General features: G+C 43.2%; 1 protein-coding gene across 1 annotated transcript; it reads left to right on the plus strand.

Moving 5' to 3' along the window:
* Positions 1-25,713, plus strand: LOC309601521 (SKI family transcriptional corepressor 2-like; the record flags this gene model as incomplete). Its single annotated transcript, XM_082334563.1, has 7 exons — positions 1-2,121; positions 2,893-2,953; positions 3,278-3,352; positions 10,738-10,803; positions 11,190-11,288; positions 16,769-16,836; positions 25,651-25,713. The coding sequence occupies 7 exons, from the start codon at positions 1-3 to the stop codon at positions 25,711-25,713; spliced, it is 2,553 nt and encodes an 850-aa protein (XP_082190689.1).
* Between the last annotated feature and the right edge of the window lie 2,069 nt (positions 25,714-27,782).

Here is a 27,782-nt window from a genome sequence, read left to right on the forward strand (position 1 = left end):
ATGGCGACCAGCCCTCTGCCCGGTCCCACCGACATCCTGCTGCCCTCACAGTCCAATGCCTACCCGCCAGACCCCATGAACCAGCCGAGGGCCGGTCACGCCGCCATGAAGCCCAACCAGGTGGGGCAGGTGATCCTTTACGGCATCCCCATCGTCTCCCTGGTCATCGACGGGCAGGAGCGGCTGTGCCTAGCACAAATCTCCAACACCCTCCTTAAAAACTTCAGCTACAACGAGATCCACAACCGGCGGGTGGCCCTGGGCATCACCTGCGTGCAGTGCACGCCGGTGCAGCTGGAGATCCTGCGGCGGGCCGGGGCCATGCCCATCTCCTCCCGCCGCTGCGGTATGATCACCAAGCGGGAGGCGGAGCGGCTCTGCAAGTCCTTCTTGGGGGAGAACCGGCCCCCCAAACTGCCGGATAACTTCGCCTTCGACGTGTCCCACGAGTGCGCCTGGGGCTGCCGCGGCAGCTTCATCCCCGCCCGCTACAACAGCTCCCGCGCCAAGTGCATCAAGTGCAGCTACTGCAGCATGTACTTCTCCCCCAACAAGTTCATCTTCCACTCCCACCGCACCCCCGACGCCAAGTACACCCAGCCCGACGCCGCCAACTTCAACTCCTGGCGCCGTCACCTCAAGCTCACCGACAAAAGCCCCCAGGACGAGCTGGTCTTCGCCTGGGAGGACGTCAAAGCCATGTTCAACGGCGGCAGCCGCAAGCGGGCCCTGCCGCCCACCCCTCCCGCCACCGCCGCCTGCCACCCGCTGGGCTCGGTGAAGGCAGCAGCCGCCGTGGTGGGCGGCGGGTTGCTGAGCCCGCACCTCCTGGCCGCTCCGCCCGAGCTGCACCAGAAGCGGCCACGCTTCGAGGAGGACGAGGAGCTGCAGGAGGCCGTGGTGGCGGCGGCGGCGCACGGCGGCAAGAGCCCGCGGAGCTACCCGGTCATCCCGGTGCCCAGCAAGGGCTCCTTCGGCGGCATGCTCCAGAAGTTCCCCGGCTGCGGGGGGCTCTTCCCACACCCCTACAGTTTCCCCGCCGCCGCTTTCGGCCTCTGCCACAAGAAGGAGGAGGGCGGCGGCGGGGCCGATGCCCTCGGCGGGGCGGCGGCGGTGCACAAGGCCGGCGGGAGCGCGACGGGCGGCGGCCTCTCGGGGCTCTTCTGGCCGGGCAGGAAGGACGCCGCCTTCTACCCGCCCTTCTGCATGTTCTGGCCGCCCCGCACACCGGGCGGGCTGCCGGTCCCCACCTACCTGCAGCCGCCGCCGCAGACCCCCGGCGCCCTGGGCTGTTCGCTGGGCGACGGGGCGGGCCTGCTGCGCCAGGCCTTCCTGGACCTCTCGGAGACCGGCGGCGAGGCGGGGACCGCGGAGCTGGGCACGCCGCCCGCCGCCGTGCGGGACCCGCTCTTCAAGCCGCCCCCTGACGGTGGCGGCGCGGAGCCCGCCTCGCCCGCCGCCTCAGAGGGCGGCGGCGGCGGTGGTGGCGGCGGCGGGCGGGTCCCCCCGCACCACCCGCACCTGCTGGAGGCAGCGGCCGGGCGCAAGGCGGGCGGCGGGTACTACCACTCCAGCGCCTTCAGACCGGTGGGCGGCAAGGAGGACTCGGAGAGCCTGGCTAAGCTGCACGGCGGCGGCCCGCCCCGCTCCGCTTCGCCGCCGCTGCAGCTGCTGCTGCCGCCGCCGCCCGAGGAGGCAGGCTGCGAGCGGCACCCGCTCCCCCCGCCGCACCCCCCTCACCGCCTCCTCTCTCCCGGCGGCACCAGCTGCAGCTTCGCCAGCGAGGACAGCAGCGAGGAGGAGGAGGACGAGCCCGAGGTGGACGTCGAGGGGCACAAGCCCCCCGAGGAGGAGGAGGAAGAGGAGGAGGAGGGGGGCGGCGAGGAAGAGACCCGCGGCGGAGACCCCTTGGCGGCCGGCAGCCGCTTCCCGCCCGCCCGGGGCCTGCCGGAGAAAGGCGGCCGGGAGCGCCCCGCCGCCGGCCCCTTCTCCCGGCCGCCCGCTGAGGAGAAGCCGGGGGAAGGCCAGGCCCAGCCGCTTCCCTGGCCCCCACGGGCGGGCAGCGGCGGCAGCAGCCCGGCGCACCATCCATCCCTGGAGGAGCAGCCCTCCTACAAAGATGTAAATGTCCCCTTCAGGCCCCTTCCCGCTGACTGCGGCTACTGACACACACCCCCCCCCGGGGCGGGAGGGGGTCACCTGGGCGGGGGGAGATGGACCGCCGGGTACCCCCCTTGCTGCCATGTCAGGCACCGTGCCCCCAGCCAGCCTGGCAGGCCGAGGCCGGGCCTGGTGGGCCACAGTTGGACACGGCCCACTGGGGTCTTGTGGGGTGTCAGGCCCACACCACCTTCCCACCCCCAAAATCAGAGTGGCCCAAACCCCACTGCACGGGGGCAAGGGCCTGCTCCCCAGGCATGCCCATCCCTGTGGTGAGCCACTTCAATGGCGGCACTGCTTTATGGCATGCCAGGCCTGGACACGGCGTCCGAAGGCCAGCCCTGGAAGCTAACAAAAATAAATACGGCAGATTTATTCAGTGGGTGCCTTGCCCAGCGGGGTGGAGGCGCATGGCTGTTGGCAGTGTTTGTGGGTATTGCTCGATGACCTGACCTCCTTATCCCAGATTAACACATGGGAGAAAATAATCCAGGCCCCATCTCTGGCTGGGTGCCCTCACCCACCCTGCATGTTGGCGGCAAGTTTCCAATGGGACATGTGCTCCTTCCATAAAGGTGGCTGTGGAAGATGCCACAGTGGGATTCCCCACCACGTTGTTTCTGTGGGTGCGCTTTTTGTGCTTGCTGTTGATAAGCTGCTCGAGACTGCCTATTTGCTCCTAGTCATTTTTGATACTGATCTTGTGCATTTTGCTCTTTTCTGTTTTTCTAGAACCAGAAGAGCAAGGAGAGTAATCAAGTCATCTTGCCTACGAAAGAGGACACCTTCTCAGGTGAGTACAGGTGTGGATCTGTCCGCTTACCACAAGGTGCAGGAATTCACAGTTCTGCGAGCTGTGTGGGTTTGTTCTCTATCGCTCGACTTAAACAAAAATAAATCACTTCCATGATTTCAATTAAAAAAATCCATTAAACATTCTAATAGTCTCTCTATGGTGGTAATTTAGCATTATATTCATTCGTATCCAAAATGCATCTCTGTGCGTGCTGAATATACAAATATATATTTACTTTTTTCTGAATTCTGATATTCATTTTGGTTTGCAGTTTCTTGCTGGTAAAAGCGTTTTAAGCGCTGCATTTTGTTTGGATTTCAGATAAGAACAAGGAGCATAATTTTTTCATCACAGATTCAGAGCCTTCAGGAGGAGACTTCTGGAGAGATATAGCAGGTAGGCTCAGAAGAAGGTAGAGGATAAAGAGACAGAGACTTAAATTCATAATCAAATGTCTGAATATTTAGTACAAGGGTAAAGATAAAAACAATTCCAAGCAAATATAACTGAGAAAAATGCAAATAGGTGGAAAGCAGTGACATTAATAGGAATAAGATTATTAATTGCTGGGCATATTTCAGCAGAAATTTCAGAAATGTATCAGGTTACACAATGAAACAGGCTGGAAAAGCATAAAATGACAATAATTGATATGTTCTCTTTGAAACCTTCCATTAAAAAGGATCACAGCTTATTGCTTTTAATATCTGTCAGAAAGACATTAAAGGTGTTTTACGACATCTATGCCAACATTTATATTATCTCTATGATAATGATCTCTACACAAAATGTATAATACATTTACAAAAATTACATTATACAAATTAAATGAAACCACCTTTTACTGATTGCTAAATGTCTCCAAGGGGTTTGGGAAAGACGTGATTAGAAGTTTTGATACTAAGTTGTCTATTGCAGTGTCTTAAGGAGAGGGTTTTGTTTCTTGGGAAAAAGGAATCTAATTTTCCATTTATGTAATGCAAACTGCCTTGGCTTTGACTATTCACGGTTAATTGACTGTCAAACGAGGTTGTTATCCTCAGGCTATGTCTGCAAATTTGCCTGTCAAATGAGACAGAGCAAGCGGGGGAGAGAGAGAGTTGTACAAGGAGTAGAAATGAAGAAATGGGATCTTATAGAAATCTTATATAATAGCAGAGAACTGAAAGATCGCAAACATTTGCAAATGTATCTCATTTCAAAGGGTATTTTTTAGAAATACTTAATAATAAGACCTGCTTTAGCAATGGTATGTGAGGAAGAAACATGAGCGTTTTAGATTTTTGTAAATTTTGTGGTTGAGGGATCGAGGTTGTGGACTAACAGATAGCACCTAATTATCTTCTATGCTTTCAAATAATTACCACTGAGAGCACAGCAGTGATACTAGCAGAAGTAAACCTTAAGAACCCGAAAATTTTTAGGAATACAGTACACTGTGCATAGTCAGTGTCCTGCACTGTGGCCAATTTCTTTTGGAAAAAATACATTTTTCTTCTCTTTTAGAAAATGATTCTATCCATGCTCATTTTAAAAAGTAAGTTATGGCGATATTTTGCTTTTTACTTAGATGTAGCTCCTCTCTCTTTCTAAAACTCCAAATGTTTTGTATTCACTGACACTGTGAGTCCATGGTAGCTATATGTTTATCTTCACAGTAAATTTAAATGTAAATTTTAGTTTTCAAAGACATCTACTACCCTGCATATTTTGACTCTGTGGAGAGTCTTAAATATATTAAGTAAACTGAGAGCATCACCTGGGTGTCCGAAGGTCTCAGGACTGGATCTGAGATGAACTGACTGTAAAGAAATGCAAAATGTTTAAGGGCTTGTTTCTGAAGATGATTTCTGTGTGCTCTCTAAGCAAGAGCAGTCCCATTATTTTCAGAGGGATTCCTATTAGTACATCTGTGTAGGATTGGGCCTTCTTAATCTTGCCCAGAATTAGTGGGTTATATTTGCAGTGCTTTTCTGCTTCGTTGTCAAACCATTTTGCAGAATATTCTGGCTCTCCAATTTCTTTAATATACTTAATACATTTATGAGTTACTTAAAGCTGTGCCTTCCTAATAAGATTAAGAAAGATGAAATGATCCTGGCAATTCCTCTCCATGTGAGATGGACTTGTATTTATTAACTAAACCTAGTAAAGAGAGTCTTAAAAGCAGTATTTTCTGTGCCAGAGAAGATCGTTTGTAAGTGCATGTGTTTGCTTCTTATTCTCAATGTGTCAATTAACTTAAAAATTCATAATAAGCAGAGCTCTTTCCAAGGCTGAAATAGATACAGACTTGAAGATCCCGTAGCCGTTCGTCCTGCATAGCTAGTAAACTGTCGGTGGAAATCCCCCTTCCTTTTCTGTCAGGCAGTGCTTGGCAAGAGCTCAAAATTATTCAAATTCCCACGGCAGTTTTGAAAGATAACGGTGACTAACTTACGTAACTGGTCCGTTTTTTTGGGAAAGCTGTGGCTTGCCATCCCAACCCTCCTTCAGCAGCTGGAGTTGAAGGGTAGAAGAGCTGTGTGCGTCTGGCATGCAACAGCGTTGCAAGGCTGCCTTACAAATACTGCGTATTTCTTAAAGAGAAGTTGAGTTCTGTAAGCTGTTCCCCAACCAATCTAATTTTTTATCTGTTTTAATGAGAAACGTGAGCTCTAAAATTGGGTGTTAATAACAGCTTGAAGACACCTTCTCAAATCTTGTTACAATTTCCCCATTTTTGTTTTTTGATTTGTAAAAAATGGTTTGGTAGGCATGTCAGGAAAGTTCAGACTAGAAACAGTGAGCCAGATTCTTCTTTCATTTACTCTTAAATATATATCCAGAATAACTCTGCAAATATTGGTGCAATTGCTGTATATTTACTGTAGCTTGCAGAGGGTTGAAAACAGCCCGGCATTATATATAGCAGACTGGACAGTTGTGTAGTCTTTACTGGGATAAGTGGTAAAGCATTGGATCCAGAAGTTAAAAGACATAAAATTTTATTATGGAAGGTGTTTGCAAAAAAGCAAAGAAGTTAAAAGTTGAAATGGGGGAAGATGAGGTGAAGTTTCAGATGTGGGACCCAGTACTGCGTATTAGTAGATAAGATTTTGTATAAATACATGGATCTGCATGACAGACAAAACTGCAGACAGACTGTAGGCCTGGGTCCTTATTTACTATTCCTGTCTCTTTTCTCTTCCGTTATTACTAAGGAGCTCAGGAGTTCTGTTTGAATTATTAAAAGAGGGTGGAACGTTGTTGAATTTCTTTATTTTTTGCAAGTCTCACAATATTAGGTGTGTTGGGTTTTTTTTAAAGCCCCATCTTCTGGAATCTGGTGAGAATCTCACCTTCCATTTAAAACAAACCAAGAATTAGAAATTTTCTAGCCCTCATGCTTCTAGAATAAAGTTATAAAATACTTCCCAGATGTATGCATAAGGTTCAGACCAAAAGCCACCTGATTTGTTGTCTCTCTAAAACATTTCATATTTTTAAGTCAGTCACAGTTTTTGAACGTTCAGTTTGAAATCCCGAAACTGTTTTCTCCTCTATCTGTTAGTACTTCAACGCGGATGTTTTTTAATGGGATGTTCATGATTAAACTTTAAATGGAGGTTACAAATGAGGCTTTATCTGTGCAAAAAAAAAAAAAAGAACTAGTTTGTTTTAAAGTTAACCCACTTTCAGGGCAAATTAACATTTGAAGCTCCAGATTTTGTAAAAGACATGTATATCAGCCTCAGTACAGAAAAGCACTTAAAAGATCTTAATGAGTTTCCTAAAATAGGCATATTTTCCCAAGTCCTGATTATCCTATTGATTATTCCCCCAAAAAGCAGCACGAATATGCACAATGCATGAATATTTTCAGTAAGGGTAGGATTTCTTCAGGACAAACGCAAGAACTGTGTGTGTCTTAAAGCAAGTAATTAATTTCAAATACAGATGGAACCTTTGGAGCTCTGAAAGTCTGCCGGTTCACATCTGCCTATATTTTTTAAAATGGATATATATATATTTATACCCAGAAGATACCAACATCTTCACTGCTGCAGTCTTTGTGTCTGCAGACAGTGCTCTCTCCAGCTAAAAATACCAGTGGACGTTTAAGTTATGGTCGACCATTGATGCTGCAGGCTTCACAATGGTAAAGCTCACATGGTAGGAGTGAGCTGCAGAGCTGGTTGGCAGGAATCGTGTGCTCTGCGATACTTAAGTACCATCCAGGGACAATAGGGCCGATGCTGAGACACAGGTGAGTGGATGATTTCGGTTGATGTGGTCTGGCACTGCAGATGTAGTGAGAATTGTAGAGAGTACGAGTTGAGGACAAGGCACAGGGCTGAGAGTCAAAGCGGAGTTATATTCGTGGTCCATCGGAGCTCTGCGCTGGGCAAATCAGTTGCCCATTGACGTAGCTGAGTTGTCTGGGCCAGCGTGGAAATTTTTAGCTGCTGTTTGAAGAGCACTTTGAGAGCTTCCCGAGGAAGGATTGCAAGAGATTGCTCTAGGTGGCACAGCATGAAGAGGTAACCTGGCTATGTCTGGTTTGGTTTTGTACAATGAGGGCAATGTGCATTTCTTTTGAGGAGAATAAATTTAGAAATGTTTCCGTTCGTTTCTTGTGTTAAAAATTCAAATCTTAACTACTCCAGTGGGTGTAGAGCTAATAAAATGGTGGTATCGCAAGAGCTGAGGTTGTGTCAATGTACAAATTGGGACCTCTGGTTTTCAGAGTGCTGATAAAGTAATTTGAGGTGTGTCTACTCACAGACATAATTTCTACTTTCCTCGGTGGGTGGATGTTCACATTCCAGGTTAAGAAAGCCATTTGTGTAAAATACAACCTGTGTACCTTTATTTCAGAGTAACAATGTCTGTGCACCTGAGCTAATCAGGCAGAACAGAGGTACGAAAAGCTTTAGCTGAGGCAGTGCAAACTGACTATGAATACTTCATCCCCTTTTCCCCCTAGCCAGCAGATGGTTGAGGTATAGTTTGATTTTTCTGAATAAACTGAAATAGGCCTCTCTTAAAGAAAACCTAGGTGTCCGTACTGGGGGGCTGCACAGCCTTCAGTGCTGCTGTTTTAAATGCTGCTACAAGTTTGTAGACAAGGCCCAAGAGAGTTATGGTGGAGCTATTAGAAGGAGAAGTGATTTTTTTCTTGGACTGATTAAAATTCTTTGGGCTTTCTGTTTGTTTGTTTTTAAACACCTATTTAGCTTTTAATTAACATTTAAGAGAAAGGAAGCTGGTTAAATATTCAATACCTCCTCCCTTTCAATTAAGGTAGAACAGTACACAACATGTGATGAGGCCTCTGGGAAGTATGGAAAAACAGAGAAGAACAAGCTCTTGATTATCATTTTCAGGGGGACTGGAAAGGTGAAACCCATCTGATTATTATTACTGTTAACAATAATAATGTCGAGGCTTTTTTTGAACATCAGAAAGCAGTTTAAAAATGCAGTGATTCTTTAAAACCGTATGTGCTGGGTTTTGCCTTTAAATACCTTCGCTTTTCCCATCCTGTTCTTTACTTATTTTGGGGGCAAGGATGAGGAATTTTCTAAGCCTTTTTGGTAGCTTAGTAGGGAGGCTGCAGATGCTGGAGAAGTTATTCTTTATGCTACATGCCCTTGCTTTCATTTTGATGCTGTTCTTTCAGTCCCAGCGAGTCAGCAGCCTCAAACCATACAGCCCTGAAAGCTCAACTGAGCAAGTGGGAAAGAGCTATGTTGCCGCCATGCTCTGTGCTAGGATCTAGTCTCTTCCCCTTTCTATTCCTCCCCCTTGAAGAATCCAGCTACCTTCTGTCTGTGAGCCTGTTATCCCTCAGAACTGCACATAAAACATTCAGAAAAGAATGCCTCAATGAAAGAAATAGATGGGAAAAATATACTAGTGTATATAATTTAATAAATACCCTTCCTAAACTTAAATTCTTTCTTTTTTGATTTTGTGTACCCTCATTCCTTATTTATCTAACAAAATACTTCTTTTGTTAGCAATCCTGTTTAAAACAAAATTATGTTAACTAAAATAATAAGACCGTTTTACATTATGGAAACACCTCAAACCACTGCCCAAAAAGTGATGTATTTTTACTTTTAAGCTTGCTGTTTCTTTTAATGTGGTGAGACAATTTATCCGTAGAAAACACTTTGTTTATATCAAATATCATACAAAAATAATTTTTTTAAATCATTGTGTTACATAAACAGATTTTTAAAATGGAATTGCTGGCACCAGATATCAGTTGTGTAAATGTATATGCCTGAATGAGTGGTTGCTTTTTTTTAAGGAATGAAGAGATAGCAGATGCTAAAATGCATAGCTATTGGATATGTTTCATATACTATGACTTCAAGGTTTACTGGATATAAGAATGCATTGATTTTTAAAAACAGAAATAAATGTTTTGCAAAAAGATTTCTGACTGCATATAAAAAAAGACTTTCCAGTTCAACTTTAAAATTAGCTTATTGTGATGACCTGCTATCAAATGCATGGTGACAGTATGAGTTTTTGAAGTAGTTGCTATCTTATCTGTTGTGTGGTGACCTATTCAGTGCTATGGCTTTTTATTATCAAAAAAACCCCAAGGTATTTCCTCCATGATTCTTTCTTCCAAATACATAATCACATGAGTAGCTTTATATATATGTCTTTCTTGTGATTACTCATCAGTAGAGTTAATGATGTGTATTTACTGGCTGGACGAAACCGAAAATTAGTCCAATTAGTTCAATAATTGGTTATTTACCAAATATTTTCTTAATTATTGAGAATCCATTTCTACTTCATCTGTAAATAACAGAAAATTTCCCATTAATTTCTGCTAAAGTGGTATTTTTTTCTTTTAAAAACATTTTTTCATAGCTTTTTGTTTCAAAACCCTATTCATAGATATTAGAGGAAAATTTCACAGTTCCAGAGGATAATGAAAATAACACCTTCTGTCAGAAGGTTCATATTTAAGTCAAACTGTCATCCACGTGAACTTAACGCCTTGTGAAGATTTATTTTATTTTATTTGTAAAGGAAAAAGGCTGAAAGAAGTAGCATGCATATATCTGGAAATAGTCAAATTCTGTTATCTAGAAAATTCTTTGCTACTATATGATTAAAAGTTCTGTGAGCAATCTAAGACAGAAATCTCTGAATTGGTTGACCTCAGATGTGTATCCTTTAGATGCAAATACCACTAATGTCAATTTTATCTCAGCTGGATATAAATTACAACAAGCCCATGCCATAGAGCTCTAGAAGATGATAAAGAGCTGGTGAAGCCAAAGAGGCTGGTGCAAAAAGGGTTTTGCCTGTGGATTTGGGAACAGGGTCCTGCTCAGCTAGATAGCATGGACTTCCCGTTGTGAAGAGAGGAGATAAGACTGTAGAGAAGGCTCTGCCCCTTTCTCAGCTCGCTCCTAGTCATTCTCCGATAAGAGCATCTTCAAGAGGGGTTAGAGTGAAAGCAGGGATCAGTTTGGCAGACGATGTGCAAGAGGAGCTCTCCTAGGTATGGAGGAGACGTCAGGTCTTGTCTGCAGGAGGCCATGGTGTAGGTAGATACTTTACTAAACTAGAAGGAAATACAAGTCTTGCAAACATTTGTGCTACGCACACAGAGATACGTAGATAAACCTCAATCTTACTCTTTCTATATTTTTTTTTTCTCTTTTTTTCTCCTGATTCCCTGAAGCAGTTGCGTAGTAAGGACAATACTGATGAAAAACAATATCGGTAAATCAATAACTTTTTTTTTTCCCTCTTTTTTTAAGGTGAACACACACAAGAAACCAATTCACCTCATTCACTGAAGAAGGATGTAGAAAACATGGGGAAAGGTAAAAGAAATAAGGGCCTCTTACGTTATAAAACTGCTCTTTGTTTTAATAGAATATGAGGATAATAGGGGGCACTTTTGTTCTGCACCATATTTTAAGCTTGTCAAGTAACATATGAATAATATATGGACCTTTGAGTGGATATAATTGAGATTAATGCATATATATCAATCAATACATGACACTGTAATATAATACTTTAAAATAATATATTACATTGATTTATATTCATGGCTTTCTGCACAAAATCTATTGTAGGTCTATGCAACACTTTTTTTTATAGCTGCTAAAATATTTTGTCTTATAGTAATGAATTGCTCTGCAACTGTTCTTTCAAGAATTATTTATACAGATTAGCAAAACCACTTTTCTTTTCTCTTTGTTAGAGGAACTCCAGAAGGTTTTGTTTGAACAGATCGACTTACGGAGGAGACTAGAACAGGAATTCCAGGTGTTGAAAGGAAATGCGTCTTTCCCAGTCTTCAGTAAGACACATATCTGTGGTTTTGGTGTTATTTGTGGGTGGGTGGTTGTTGTCAGATTGTTAAAAGGGGAGAGGTGTGTTCTCAGTTGTGTTACCAGGATCTTTGGCTTAGCTCTGCTGAGGTTGATGGCACTTCTGCTGTGGCTTTTCAGGCTGCCCAAGCAGGTCTTTTGTAGGGAAAATCTGAAGCTGGATGTCTATTTTGGTGTATATTCTACTGGTTTTGATAACATTGAATACAGCGAGTAGACAGAAACATGTCTGGGGCTTCTTGGGGTACAGCGATGTCGGTGGTCTTAACCAGCTTCTTGGAGGCTTTTGAAGACAGAGTACTTCATTGTCATCTTTAGGTGGTTCTAGCTGATGCTGGAGAATTGATTTTGCCTGTGTTTAAGGAGTAAAAAGACCAGTTTGGATTTTTCTTCCTGAGATGGACTATTTGAGATGGCCCTTTCACCACGGCTGGTGAGCAGGGTGCTGCTATCCAGGGGTGATGGAATGTGCTGGGCGTGTGTTAAATAAAAGAAAACAAAATGGTCACTTAGTAGGGTTTTTGTGAAGCTGCCAGAAAGTTGAACTGCATGCACAAGGATATGGAAAAAGACCTATTGATTGAGTCCTTTTGAATTACACTGGCAGCAGCAGAGGAAAGCATGCTTCCAGGAGAAATCCCACGTAGATCAGGACAAGGTAGAAGACACAGTGAGGGCTCTCCAACATGCAATGAATGTAGTGTTACAGAGCTGGAGTGATCAGGGCATCTCCATTGCTCTCTGCCCGTCTGTAACACAGCACCACACAGAGATCAGTACTGTTGTGCAGGCTTCCCCATGCCTGGCTGTCACAGCTCCACAGCTGCCTGCCCAGACAGTTCCCCCAGTTCAGTATTAAGTGCAACCTAAAGGAAAAAGCATGTTTGCACCCACTTTTTGCTTCTTCATGAAGTCCAAAGGAGGTCTGACAGCATCTCCATTCAATATTTTCCTAATGTTGATGATGTGAGGTTTTTTTAAACTCTGTTTTTTAAAACCCTCAATTTTTGTCCTTGTTTTCCTGTGAGACTATATGTGGATGGAGCACTGTGGAGTTACTTGACTCACAGTAAGCCAAGATAGATAAGTTTAAATGTTCCCAGGCTAATTGTCAGGCTCTTCTGCCATTTGCTAATTTCTCTTAACTCCTGTGTGACTGAAATGTTTGACCAGCACTCAATGCAAAATGCCCCCGTGCTGGTTTATCATAGTTTCTCAAAGAGTTCAGAAACTCTGTTTTGTTAGTCCTCAGAGTTCCTTCATAAAAACTCAGTATTCATAAAACTCAACAGTATTGCCAGTACCCCTGAGGTAAGCCAGTCAACCAAAACCTACTGCTGCAAGCTGAGGAATGTTGCACCTCCCTGGATTGCAGGAAAAGGTGGGAACACAGACAGCATTTTTCTATTATTTAAAGAAAATACATTTTTCCCCTTTCTGTAGCATCAGATAGAGTAAGTTCAGGGAAGCAAGGAAGTGCAAGGACTCTGGGAATGACTCCATCTTTAGCTCAAATATTGAAAGATGTAGACAGCTTCATAAATAAAGGAGAAGAGCCGCCTGAGGTGATACAGATATTAATGAAAGGAGGATAACTTCGTCCTTCAGTATAAATTCAGTCATTACTTGGGTTTGGGAGTGAGGTAATTTTCAAATAATTTGTGTAGATCAAAACACTGATGTGTGGTATTGGCAAAATGGCATCTTGGAGTTTTGCCATTCAGATCACTCATTTATCCTTTTGTTCTACAGTAAAATTAATGCTCTGTCATTGCCATGTAAAAAAACGCTGCAATTAAACGTGAAATACAATTCAAATAAAAGAAAAGAACATGTATGGCCAACCAAGGAAGTGGCGACCCTATATGCCGGCTTGAAAAATATGTGGTTTCAATGTACCACAAAGTAGTGGTCAATTTTCTTCAGGATTAAAATAGAAAACAGATAATGTGCTATAAACAATATATACAAGTGACTGTAAAACCTATTTACAGATTTAGATTTACCAAAAAAACACCCCTCCTCTGCATATAATAAAACAACAAAAAGGGTCTTTGTAAAGCAAATAAGTTTAAAATCCAAGATAAGTGTGGTTTGTCCTCTAGAGCAGTATGTGCTCTAGCAAAAGAGATGGGGTTTGTTCTAGGCTCTCGCTGCCGGACGGGGCTGCTGCTTTAAGTCGGGTATTAGAAACTATTTGTTTTGCCAGGTTTCCCAAATTACTAACTGCCTGTGGTATTGGATAGGGAGGAGCTAGGGAGAGATCCAACTAAAGGAAAGTGGAGGTAAAATTAAAATTGTATTGATGGATTTATCATGGCTTGGAGACACCTGAGGCTGTAGGAGAGAGCGAAGAGCAGGTAGGTAACAGGCTTTATATCCCAGTCTGGCTCACTGCAGCATTGGGCTGAGTGGTCATGGGGACTGGATCTCTGTCCCATCCTTAAAGCTGCTGAGGACAGGAACACATTGCCAGGGTAATTCTCACTCCCACGGGTCAGGGTGGTTCTCCCTGTGCTTTGCACTGTCTGTGGGTAAGTGAGGAGCCTTTGGCTTTTAAGTCTTCTCAACCTTTTTTAAAAAGGAGAAAATTCATCCCTGTTTCAGCGGGGAGCCAATGTGTGAGATGTGGAAGGTAATGCTGTGTCTCTAGAAAATGCTTCTGTCAGGTTACCTGGAGTTAACTTGAAAGTCACCTTTTTTTGGGTCTTGCATTTGGAACTGAGCACGTTTGGGGCATTACATGTTAATAGCATCAGACCACCACCCACAGCAGTGCTATGCAGTGTTGTGTGTAAATGGTGTTTGGTTTCCACGTTCTCCTCATGGAAATCACTGTTAAATGAGAACTGATCTTATTTGCAAGCTCATTTAGCAGTACTATGCTGCACACTTCTCTGTGGCTTCTTGTATTTGCTTGAAACGTGGCCTGTGATAATTTATAAACCAGCAGACCTTGTCTTCTGCTGTTTGTACCTTTATTTTTGTATTGCTATTGTACTTGAAAGCTGCAGATGAGGTTTTCCTTTGTCTGTAAGATCTCTCAATGCAGAGATCACTTGAAAAAAATTAAAAAAAGATCAGGTCACTTGAAGAAAATCAAAGAATTTGCTGTCCTGATAGAAATATGAGCACCTGTGCACAGTTGACAGCATGTTCTCCCAGAACCCTCCACTGGTTTGTACCTTTGGTGTCAGCTGGCATGCATTTTGTCCAGCTGCATTTAACAATGTGGTAATAAAATGGCAGTGATGTAGTCTGGATAGTTAAAGTATTTAATTTTCTGTTAAGAAAACTATTTAAATATTCATATCTTTTCTCTTGGGTATTGCTCATGGCTTTGTCTGTAAACATTCAGACTCAGATAAATGCTGCTGGAAAAAACACTGTCCTTAGCATTAACACCCCATTTCCACTGTGAGCTTGGACATTTGCAGTGCAGGACTGAGCAAGATTTCTGAGCTATTTGTTCTAAGAGGTGATGAGCCTGTGAAGAGGCAGTCAAGAGGAAAGCGTTGAGGAGAGAAGAAAAATTTCTCCATATAGCCTACTCAGAGTGAAACTGGAGGACCTCAATAGTAGCTAGCACAGATCTGTCAGCCTTTAGTGACCAGGACAGGAGGTGGTCACCTTTTTATACTGCACAGCTTTTTTGGGGCTAGGAAGAGAGGAATTGCAAACTTGCTTTATTTCTGTCAGCTTCTTTTTCTGGTCGAGAGGGAATAGGCTGAAAAATTCTATGGGCTTTACTGATTTACTTGAAATCTGAAGAAATTTAGTAAGATAATGTTGTCATGTCCTTTTCTATGTGCTGGATCCTGATGGTTTCAGTCTGACGAATTTTTTCACTCTTTCTTTGTTTCATTGCTATTTTCTTGTTGTCCTAAAGTGCCTCCTTGCTTTTTAAACAACAACTTGCTTGTCATTCAGAGAGGGCAAAATTCTTGTGTGAAAGAGGACAGAGCTCTGCCCCCTTGTACTTTCTTCTAGCCCTTTCCTATGCCCACATTTGATGGGGACATATCCCCTTTCCCCACAGGCAAGGTACATCCTTCCTCTCCGCTGTATCGTGTCATGGCTGCTCCCTGCCTTTCTGCTCCTGCTTTTGGGGTTGAGAAGTCGTGGTGAGGCTGTGCGGCTGGTTTGGGAGCGGGTGAGCTCCCAGCACTGCATTAGCACACAGAGTATTGATAGGAGCCGCTTGTTCTCACCTGGGCTCAAATCTTTCCATTGCAATTTAAGTGTTTCTGTGACTCCTGTTACTGTGCTATCGTAAAGTATCCCACAGTCATTTAATCCATTAATACTCCCAATGCACTTGGCAGATGAAGCAGTGCTATTATTCCTGCTGTAGTGGTGATGAAAGGAGGCATGGAGAGATACACACCAGGTATTGAACCCAGGCTTCTTGAGTCCTGAGCTAGTGTCCCAGCAACCAGCATGACTATTTAACTCTTTTAATTAGTTAGTTGTAAATAAACCATTTTAGCTGCCTTGGCCTTTTAGTGCCCTTCTCCAAGCTCTGGGTGTTGAGGTGCTCCATGCTGTTTTCTGTTGGCATTCACCTTGCTGCTCCTGTGGTCCAGGACAGGCTTGTTTCCCGGATCAAAATGATATTGGTTGGAATGGGTTTTCTTTCCTCTTCCATTTAATAGTCCATCATTGCACCTAGGTCTCCATCATGTGGCAACTCTCCAAACTCTTAGCTTCTTGTCAATAGTTTTGTTTATATTTTTCTGTCTTTTTCCCACCCTCCAACAGCAGTGTTATGGAACACAGACTAGCAGTTAATCTTCCACCAAATGAAGTTTTGTCTGAAATGGTTTCTGAGGAGGAAAATAAGGGAAGGAGGAGCTACTAGAGCAGGAAGGCTAGCCTGTGCTGTAACCTGGCTGTCTAGGATCTGTCTTTCAAAGACTTTTTCCCTTCTGAGTTCCATGTCACTGTTTATGGAGCTTTAGTCTGAGTTTTGTTCAAAGCTGTCAGCACTATGTTACAAACTACAAATCAAACCCTGCATCCTTGAATGCTTTCTGTTCTCACATATTGGACATCTCTATTGATGTCAACGGATTTATCCCAAAGCAAAGAAGAGAAGTTTTTGCGCTTCTCTTCAGTGTTGGTAGAAGTTTGACTAATGACTGCAGAGTCTGGCCCATTGAGAAAATCACCGTGAGAATGAATGCTAGCAACGGAAACTTAGCAGCCTACATTTGCTAATTGGGGAAGTAGCTGAACCTGATTTTTCCAAAGTTTTTCTGTTGTCTACAGTGTCTCCTACTAGAGAAGAAGTTTTTGTTAGGCATGCATTTTAATTGGGTGAAGGGCTTTGTAGTGCTTCACAATTCCTCAATAGTGATTTGGTTTGATTTCATTTGATTTATATGAATTCTGCTGTGTGGTCTCTGTTTTAATTACTGCATCTACTTTTTTTTTCCCCCTCTTACAGATAATTTTCAAGATCAGATGAAGCGGGAACTGGCATACAGAGAAGAAATAGTACAGCAGCTACAAATTGTAAGTTTGCCTTCTCTGCTAAAAATGTTATGAACTGTTACTTTATGTTTTTTAAATGCACTCCCCAAACTTTTCCTTTGTGAGCCATGCAAATGTACTATTATTGAGCTCATATTACATTATACTTAGCAAGATGTAAGCATGCAGTTCTCAGCTGGTTTAGAGTCTAATTACCTGGAGATTTACTTTCATACAGTAACCAGATGGGTCTTCATGTTTCAACTAAGCAAAATGTTTTAACTCAACACCAAGAGGTGCTTCTTCAGAGAGAAATGTGAGGACCGAATCAGTAAACCTTAAGCAGTTAAATGTTTCTACCTTGTACGAGTTGCCAAGGGGTGCATTTCAGCCCTCAGTAGGGAATCTGTGCAAGGCCAGCTTCTCACTGGCAAATAAACCTTAGGATGTGTCTTTTTCAAATTTCAGCCACTAGAAGAAGTGCTTAACTCAGCAGTAAAGGATGGAGTTGCCAAAACACAGTTCAGTGCAGGCACACATTGCTGTTTGGTCTCTTGCTTGTTATTTTAAAATCAAGAGGGATTTTGCATGTGTGTTAGTGCAACTCTAGATCATTGCATACAACTGTGCTGTTTTGAAAACTTGACATACTTAATCCAGTACAAGCAAGGGGTGGAGTATGTGAAGCTGTTTCTTACTCGGGTACTGCTTAGTGTGGTTTTAAGAGCAGGGCATCGTAACAAATGGGAGGCTATCAGCTAATGCTTGTTTTGCTAGTGCTTTTTCTGTGATCGGTCTGCCATTATTCAACAGGGCTTTTTGAGGAAGGCTTGCCAAATATTCCCACTTACCTGAATCAGCCCTGTGCTCGAGCATCTAAATTTTCCTTGTGCTTGTCACAGACCCTGGTGCGGAGAAGACATTGTCCAGCCCTCTGGTACTGTCATTTTCTAATTGATGGGTTAGGGCATAAAAATAAAGCTGAAGGCCAGGATTGTCAAACTTGTGCACCTATGTTTAGAGGCATTTAGGAGTGGCCTTATTTTTAGAGCTGCCAAACATTCCTGCTCCCTGTTCCTGCTGACTTCAGAGATTTCAATGAGAGATGGAGGGTGCTTGAAGGAGGTTGTTTATGGAAGAAATTCAAGTCCAGAACATCTTTGGAGATTTTTTGCTGCTGGTCTCCACTCTTTTCCTTTAATGCGTCCAGTTGTTACTGTGTTCCCCTTTGTCTCCCAATGCCAGGCAAGGAGTTTGGCTTGATCTGTGAATTGCATTGTCACAGAAGATGGTAATTAGGATGCCATCCTGAAAAGTACTTCCCCTGCTGCTTTGGACTTGAGGCAGGTGACCTGTCTTGATTCCTGCTGTGAAGCACATTTAAGCACAAAGTTTGTGGGCCCACTTCAGCCTTTATCTCGTGTGTCAGCTGAACTTGGAGCTAACTAACTCTCCCTTCCAGGGAGAGAATGGATCATCTCTGCCATTCACTTTGTGGCCCAGTTGTGAAGTTGTTTCTGAAACTGGATATCCCAGACCTCCAGCAAGCCAGCTGTGGTGTTTTTTCTGATTTACAAGAAGTGGAGAAATCACAAGGTTCAGTGTAGTGCTTTTTCTCGGGCAGGAAAAGAAATATGATCATGTAATTCACACCCTTTTCACTTACTGATGCATGCTACAGAAAGAATAATAGTAATTTAATCATTAAACAGAGCTGCCTGAATGTACTTACAGAGAATAGTTTCAACATTTAATGTACTGCACCAACAATTCAGGACCTCTTCACTCACTGTGGCTGCCTGAGTTTAATTATCATTAATAGAAATGTTGTCTAATCATCATTAAGTCTTTATGCTCACATTTGGGTATCTCTCTCGGTATCGGCGAGGCAGGTTGTGTATCAGTGAGACCGAGAAGGGGATGTTTGCATATGAAGAACTGAGAGACTGCTGCAAATAACCAGTCTGTTTGTTTAAGCTGGGTGCAGAAATCTTCAGTGATGTTTTGGTTGATAACTGAAATGGAATCAGCACTTTCGATGTGATAATCCCTGCAGTTACTTTAATTCTTTCATGTGAATATATTTTGTATGGTTATATCTAGAATTAAGATTAATGAGCTGAATGTGCTAATGATAGAACTCCTTTGGCCTTCTTGGGTTATGGCAAGGATGAATTAAAGCTTTTGGTGCAGAATACACAAAAAGCATGGTTATGTTTGATTTTATTGTTTGTGGTTTTGTTGTTGTTTTGTTTTTAGCAGGAGTAGGTTGTTTTGTTTTGTATGTACCTGGGACGCTATACTATTGCTTTAACAGAGCTGCTCACACCTAAGTTTCTTGCTAACACAGAAGTGCAAAGAGAAAAGAAGTGTTCAATGCATACTCACGTCTTAATTTTACTTACAGCTTCATAGGTGTATACCTTTGTAGTATTAAACTCAAAATTTACTGGTATAATAGCCACAGAACTTGGCTTAATTGCTTTTTTATTTTACAAACAATGTAAATGCACAGAGTCAGTTTCTTTTGGCTTTTCTCACCACTGAAGGATTATACAACTTAAATTAGTCCTTCCTGAAGACTTGTGCATGATCATGAAGGCATCTCTTGTAACAGTGGGTACCAGAGGCAGGTTTTGCCCTAATGATGGTTTCACTCACCCTGAAATGGAATGCTTCAAGCTGCGTAACTAGGTAGTCAGACTTTAAAATAAACTGCCTTGGAGTGTTTGATGTGTCAGAGATGTCTGGGATACAACAAGCTGAAGCTAAGCATGAAATAATTAACCAAATATATTTGTATTTGAAAACTTTCTAGTGCGAATGCCCACTGTAACCTGACTGTTACATGGAAAGGACTGCTTGAAGGTGGTGCTTTGTGCCCAGCCAGTACTGAACACTGAACGTAACGCTTTTTTCTCACAGTTCTTGGGTGACACTGTGAAAATGCAATGCAGAAGGCGATGATAAATGGCCACGCGTGGAGAGCAGCCGCGCTGGGGGGGGGGGGGGGGGGGGCAGCTGCGGGGGACGCTGGCGCGGGCTCCGGGTGCCCTCTGCCGCTCCCCGGCCGTCACTGCACCCCCAGCGGCTGGGAGCGACGTGGGTTTAATATTCTTCATTAAAAGCCTCAGTTAAAGCAGTGTTTAATCAATGGGCTTTTATTTTAATGCTCTGTATGCTCCGGACTTTTAAAAAAAATATTTTATGGCTTCCTGAAAGTTAAGAGTAAGGCTCAGATCATCGGGAAAATGGAGGGTGGGTCCTGTCCTGTTCCATCCTCTGCAATGGATGTTGGCTTCTTTGGACGTAACCTGCCTTGGTAGGTAGCTGGAGCAGTGGGACGTTGTGTGGCCATCAGCAATTTCTGTTAAGAAAGGAGTTGGTCAGAGTGTCTGGAACAACTACCAGGAAGTATCGCAACCTGTTTGTGCCAAGTTCTTGGCCAAGTGCCAGGAAGCAACCAATCGTCATATTTAACAAGAAAATAGATTTTAAATCACTGAATGCATTTTTTGCTGCTTCCTCCTTCAAAGTGCTGTCTCCCAAATTGGCTAAGTACAGTGCATGTATTTGGAGGTCATATTTTACTTCAGGCATGGATCGTCTGGCTTCTGTTATTAAGCTGTACAGAAAGGGCCACCGAGAAGAAATCTCTGCCCAGCAGGTTGGGGTAAATTCTAACATGGCACATGTGGTATGGCCTCAGAAGAGCTCACCTGCCTTTAGAGTTGTTGGTTTCTGTCCAGTGTGACCATAATTCATCTGTCAGCCCAGCCAGCCTAACAAAGTACTAAATCAGCTCCTGCTTGAGACTCTGTATCTGTCTGATATTGTCTTCTGAGCAACTGTGTTAGTGGATAAAATTTAAAAAGCATGTACTTTCCTCCTAGCTGCCTGGTGGGAGAAAAATATCAGAAGCAGCATTCCCAGCATGATGATTTTTATCCTTTTATGTTTTTGTGAACCCCTCCAAAACATTGCCACAGAGAAGTAGAACACCAAGCAGCAAATTTAAGCTCCTGCAAACAGGCTAGCTTTTCTTAATTTCCTTTCAGGGGTCCCTTACCAAGTAGTTTGTAGGTTCCCAGGAAGCGCTGACCACAGTTGTAACCTATCCATCAGGAAAAGCTAAGGTGGTTTTCATCACCCTGCCATTGTGGTTTAGATAACTAAGATCAGGCAGTGATCAATCCCACTAATTTTACATAGGGGTAAAAGGTAGCAGGTCTTTGAGATATGTTAGAAATGTGAATTACTCAGGCAGTCCCTTGTCTTTCCAGCTCAAGTGGAAAGTGTTGGTTTGGTTTTGTTTGGGTTTTTTTTTAATTTATTTATGCTCCCATGAACTGAATTCTTCCTCACTAGCCTAACTTTGGGCTGATAATAATGTTCAGAGCTCAGAACTGGATCCAGCTGGAACTCCTCTGATGTTTGATGGCCTTCTACTCTCAGTGCTGCTTTGAATCAACTTTGTTCTTCAGAGGCAGACAATAAAATAAATTAGGAACTATCTGCCTGCAAAATTGATTTCTATCTCTGCATCATCTTTCATCCTGATCTTTAAAGATTCACAAGGAGTGTTTAAAAGAAGAAAAAATCTACCATGTGGTAATGATGTTGATAGATCTTCAGAGGTATGAGATCACGTTCCTCTGGGTCCTACTGTAATTAAGAAAAGCACCAGTAGGTTTAATTCCTATTTTAGGTTGTATATGGAAAGTAGGTGCTTTGTACAACTAATGTATTCATTATGCAAACAATGAACATCCACATTTTTGTGTGCGGAGACCTTGGTCATTGCATTCCTGTCACTCCATATTTGAAAAGTGGAAATAGGAAATAGCAGTGCTTTATTAGGATTTCTGTTTTGGTCCTCTGCTTAAAGTGGTCCAGCTAGATTGATTGACCTTGACAAGAATGTTAGAGGCAAACATTGATTCAGCACAATGGCTCTTGGATTTCTTGAGCTGCATCTTGTGCTGAAGTGCCTGTCCACTGACACCTAGATAATAACAGGTAAAAGAGCATTTCTGGAACTCTGTGTTTACTATGTCTTGCAGACTTCAAGGCAGATTTCATTACCTTGCCCCCCCCAAACCAGCGGTGTGTTTATTTTTTTCTCATTAATTTCTTCTTCTGTGCTTTAGCAGTTGGGATGATACTGCAGGTCTGTTTCTGTATGTCCTGTTATCTTAATTTGATTTTTGGTAGAGTTCCTCTCCAGGTTTAGTGGTACAAATTGGGAATATGTCCTTTTGATGCCAAAGGTAGCATACACATCCCTGACTGTGTACAGAAAAGTAAGCTGACAAGTAACGTTTTCACCAGAATTTTATTTGCCACTGTCTGCTTTTTTAAGAAAGACAGGTGAGTGAAGCTTGTATCTTGACAATGCATTTGGGTATGCCTTGGGTTAATAGGATGGAGCTGTGCCTCTTTCTCCAGTAAATTCAAATGTTAAAGGAATGCCTTGTAGAATTAATGGTTATTAAAAACAGAAGTAAAAGCTTCCTTTCCTTTAGAATCTGCAGAAATTCTGATCAAAAATGGATGTGTATGTACCAGAGAGCCACAAGCCAGCCTCTGCTATTGCCTGTCTGCAAAATCCTTTTTTCTATTGTATTAGTGTGCTCCAGTACTTAAAAAATACATAGAGGAGAGACTGCATACTCCAGCTGTGACTCTCTGTTGCCTTGCATCCTGTGCAGACCAGTACGTTGCCATGAGCACATGCCACTACCCACCCAGGAGGGAAGAGTCTCTGAAATCAGCCCATGCAGCTATAAATACTTTCACAGGGCAATAGTGAAGATTCACCCTCTAGGGCAAGCCATTGGCACTTCCATTCCTCCTCCAGCTGTCAAAGGCTCAGTGCATGCTTTTTCTTCTCCTTAATCCCACGCATCGTTCTATCCAGAAGCACCATGTGTGCAGAGACTAGTTTTCCAGTGGCAGTTCAGCTGCACATCTCTCTCCTTTCCTGCATAAATATGCTTTGCATTTGGAAGGGCTGTCTTGGCAGGACAGTGTTCTGACTAAGGTCTCAAGTGCACTCTCTGGAAATGAGAATTGTTTAACTAAATACCTGTAGATACACATCAGATAATAGTGCTTTGGGTACTGAAGATTCCCTCTTCAAGCAACAGAAGTCAGGGTGATGTATCTTTGTGTACCCCACCTAGAGATGGGATGCAAAGGTGAAGCCTCCAAAAGAGGATGGTGTACAGAAGCTTCTTTGATGTCCAAGCGTAGCAGGGATCAGACATGCACTTTAGAAAAGAATCCCCAATCCTATCCGCTTATCTGTGCTTTGGTTCATGTTGTGGAGCAGGCTCAGAGCTTGCAAACTGGATTCCTTCTGAATGAAGCAAAAGAGGATGTGTTCCAGGAATGCACATAGGAATGTGCTCTAGCTCTTAACGGGTGATCAGTACCCAGGACCAGACTAGAGCCAGCCTGAATTAAAAAGCCCAAGAGAAATGCAGTATGGACACTGGGTCTTTCTCTTGCACCCTACAGATCTGCTCCCATTGCAATGTATTTCCTATTAATGTGGACTTAGTCATAAGAAACAGATTGCTTGCTACTTAAAACTGAACTATCTGCACTTCTGTTACTGCTGGCAGGGGTGTACACACTTTGGTAAGGGCCACACATTGGATCTTCATTTCCATTTGAGTGCCAATCCTATCCTGTATTGCAACAGTCACCATGGATGTGCAAAAGGGGACTGTATTGTCATGAAGAGCCCTAAATACTATTCCACCACAGCACCAGAGTTACCAAATGCTCTTCCAATGACAAAAGTAGAAGATGACATTGTAGGTGATTTAACTCATGAAGAAAGTAATCATTTCCCTATTGGACACCCACCTCTCCCAGTTTCATTTATTACCAGGAGGATGGATAAACCAACACACATTGAAAAGACACTGATGTGCCAAATATAGCAGAGAAGTGGATTAAGAACAGTTAATTTCTGACAGAATGTACCCTGTTGTATTATCTAGGTCAGTACAGCTTGGGAGATGTCCTATATAATTGGCAGCCATGCAAACCAATGTTGCCTGTTGGCCATTGTGAGTGGGAGAGAGGAAGAAAGCAGTTGGTGAAGCATCATGGGTCTCAGCTGAAATGTGCTTATTCAGGCAGTTTGTTTGTGGCTCCCTTTTGAATCTAAACCATGAAAATGGGTGATCAGGTAAACAGTTTCTTTGCGTACTCCTCTCTGCTGCAGTTTGGAGAGGAGTTTTCCAGCCTTTGCAAACACTGGAAGGCAGCTCTGTTGGAGGACTTGGTTGAAGGGAGAGCTCTGTTTTTTTGGGGGATCTTGCAGCAAGCTTCCTGATAGCTTTCAGCTTCTGTGAAAGGTAGGGGTTATAAGAGTAGTCAGACAAAACACCTGGATCCTGGGTCTTTTCAGGTCATCAGTAGTTTGATCCTCTCAGTTCATGCACATGCATTTCCCTTTTCCCAGGGCTGTGTAGTGGGGGAAGCAGCATGCCCCCGTGAAAGGCTTCTGCTTTCATTCAACCAGACAGCTCATCTTTGCAGACACTGCTGCTTCCTGGTGCTGCTGCTTTCAATTAGATTGACCTCCTTTCCCGAGAAATTAAAGGGTTAGCTCCTGAGCTGCAGATGCCCCTTTCTTTCCTCTCATCCTGAGCCTTCCCTGCTCTTTTCCTTGTTAAGGAAGGCAGGGATGGAAATAGATGACACTGTGGATACTGCACTTTACACCAGCCCAGAGACATTCTGAGCACAACTCACACAAACGTCCTCACATGCTATGGACATAATGTAATTAAAACCAAAACAGGGATGCACAAGAGTGCCCATTAGGTATATAGTCAGTGGATATGGATGCAAATTCACATGCTTCTAGTATGTTATTAGGTGTGTGGGGCAGGTCGCTTGAACCCTATGCATTTGCCTGTTTGTTCCTTTTGCTGTTTGTGCAGCTTAAGGCCTTGCTCCTGACTTCAGCCTAGCCTATTTGTCAGCTTGCAGTAACGTATTTGACATTATTTGTGAATATATTCTGGAGTGCCTGACAGCAGAAGCAGGTCACCTCAGTGTGCAGCAGCACCTGGGAGTGTAGGGACATAGATTTTCTGATCCTAACCTGAATTCCTCCAACAGTCCTTCCAAAAGGCAGCATGGAAGAATAGTGAATTTGTAGTCTCTTGGACTCCCAGCTATGGAGAAATCTCAGACCAATTTAGTTTTGTTATGTTCTAAAAGCCCAGCATTGAAAAAGGGCAGCCCTGTACTGTATTCCCAGTAGCCAGTGAGCACATCATCCCACTTTGTTTCTAAATATAACTATGTTCCTAATATGCCTATGTTCTCTGTTTTTCTTTAATTATTTGTTCCACTTCAGTGGCTTCCCTCAGATTGGTGCAAGTCAGAGATAACTATTATGAACTTCCTAATTATGGTGATATAAATATATGAAGTCTCGTACTCCCAACCTGCTGTATTTCAGCTGTGCAGAGATGAGTGTTTGTTGCCTGCTCTGTTACAGACAGTTGATTTTTGTCATCTCACAGGTAGCAGAATGGGTGGTGGCTTTATTTTTGCCAGCAACTGATATAAACAAAACATTAGAAGACATCTTTTACATTGGATTTTAAGATCTATCTGTTGTTTAAATTTAGGCCATTTTAATTTTATTTCTGCTTCAACATTCTTGCAGTTTTGTAAAGAGTTCAATCCTTTAATTTAAGGCACTGTTTCCTAAAATTATATAGGGAGGCAAACACAACCTTTCATTTGTAGGGATTCCAACTTGGATGTCTTGTTAGCCAAACCTTGGCATAAAGCAGTGGCTTTGTTTCTGTGTCATTGCAGATTCCCTATGCAGCAAGCTTGATCAGGAAAGAAAAGCTTGGTGCACACCTCAGCAAAAGCTAAAGGTGAGCTTGTGAAAGAAGAGATCTTATTCTGCCTGGCCCAGCCATTGTGTTTTTCTTTGCAGGCACTGCAAGAAATAAGAGAATCATTCTGTTGTATGATGTTACTGATTCTGGTCTAAAAGCACTGTCTGTGGAGGTGTGCTACGGTCTAAAGCTGATAACTGACATGTCACACAAATTACGAGGCTTCACTGGAGTAGGATGTACCATTGGGTGAATCCAGGCCTAATTGCCTGAGCGTGTGCTTCTACTCTCTGGCACTGGAAAGTGGCATCAAGGTCATGTACCTTCAGTGGAAGGAGGGAAATACCTTGGCATTCACAATGCAGTAAAAGTTCGCACACAGGCAGGTAGGGATGGGGTTTTGTGCCCATAATGGAGCTTCTTCAGCTCCAGGAAAGAGCAGTATGTTTTGGGAGCTTTACAGAATTATATTAATACTGTCTTCTGTAGTTCAGTCTCCTGCAGATGCCCATTACCCTGTTGCCCATCTGCAGGATCTTCCTAAACTCAACACTGTGTTTTTCAGGAGTGTTTTTTAGAAACGTTCAGTTAGAAGAAACACCATGTCCATCATCAGTGGCCTGGAGATTCCAGTTTTGGGTGCTAAAGCCTTAACATTTAAATGACATTCTCTTTTTTTTCTGGTAAAACAAGAAGATTAGGGCTTGGAGACAGAGAGGCAAAAAGCCAGTAGCCCTGCTACTGTGTTATGCCACAAAATCTGGCTTGTGGATTCACTGAAAAAATCCCTGAGGTGGAGTAGGCGGATTAGAAAAAAAAAAAGCTATTCATACATAGAGACCTCAGTAATGCACAAAGTAGAGGTATTCAAGAGAAAGTCTGGGGCATCTGAGAAGGGTTTGATAGTATAGATGATGGAGGTTTGCCTGAGCTATGGAAGAAGCAGATACTTAAAAATAAAAACATTAGAAGTAAGCATAGAGTAACCAGATAACCAGTATCCATGGCCTCGAGCTCTGCCTACTGAGATAAGGAGATTAGTCTAAGCATCAAGTTGGGCTGTTTTGCCCTCTTGTGCATATTTTCTTACTGATTGACAGCATTTTCCAGTTGAGTCTACATTAATCTGAGCACTGATTTAAAATAAATTCAGTGATATTAATATCCTGAATAGAACAGTATGCCTCCCCAGATGAGAAGCAGCGGGTCCTGCCCTGAGTGCCTTGTCCAAAGCACTGATCTACAATAAAAGTCTGCCTGAGGATGGCAGCATCAGATGAACAGCACCGTTTGTTCCCAGCATCAGGTTTTCATCAGCTGACAAGCCCTGCAAGGAGGGTGCTGGCATCACAGCTATGAGCATCTCCTGCTTATGTGCTGAGAGTGTGAAGGATGGATGCATTTCTCGCGCTGTTTTTGTTTCCAGTGGCACACCATCCCTGCAGACAACAGGGATTTCTCTAAGTAGGCCCTAGTGCTTTTGAAAGATTAGTTGTTACTTAACTGCTAAGCTAAATCAGTCAAGCAGAGAATCACAACTATATTGTTCAGAAGCAATTTCAGATTCTCAATGATGTGCCAAGCAGAAAAGAGTTGCCTCAAGAAGAAACATGTATGCACGTATATACCCGTGCAATACACCAAGGGGGTGAAGACCCTGTGTGTTGCAAAGCAACCACTCAACTAATGCTCTGTGTTTCTCGGCAATCCTTTGCTACCCTTGTTGGGCTTTGTTCCTTTCCACAGCAGGTCTTGTTGTGTTTAGTCATACTTCAGTCAGTTGCAGTTTGCACTTCATCTTTAATGTGAGTATTTCCATATGACTCCACAGATACTAACTAGCAAAGTCTCAGAGGATGCTTCTGGAGCAGGTGACTTATGTGTATCCCTTTTTTAAGGACTGTAAATAAATGTTGTAATTCTGTGAGTAAAGAAGTCTCAAACTTGGGCTTAGTGTTGGTAACATTTTCTCTCTCTTTTTTTTTTTTTTTTATTCCCAGAAGCACAGGATCTTTTGCAGCTGTTACCTTGTAAGTTATAACCTACCGCTCAGAAACCTGACTTGTATAAAGACTGAGAAAATGGAAGGGCTTGGGAATTTAA

This window comes from Platalea leucorodia (genome assembly GCF_965183815.1).
Source record: "Platalea leucorodia genome assembly, chromosome: W".
NCBI lineage: Eukaryota > Metazoa > Chordata > Aves > Pelecaniformes > Threskiornithidae > Platalea > Platalea leucorodia.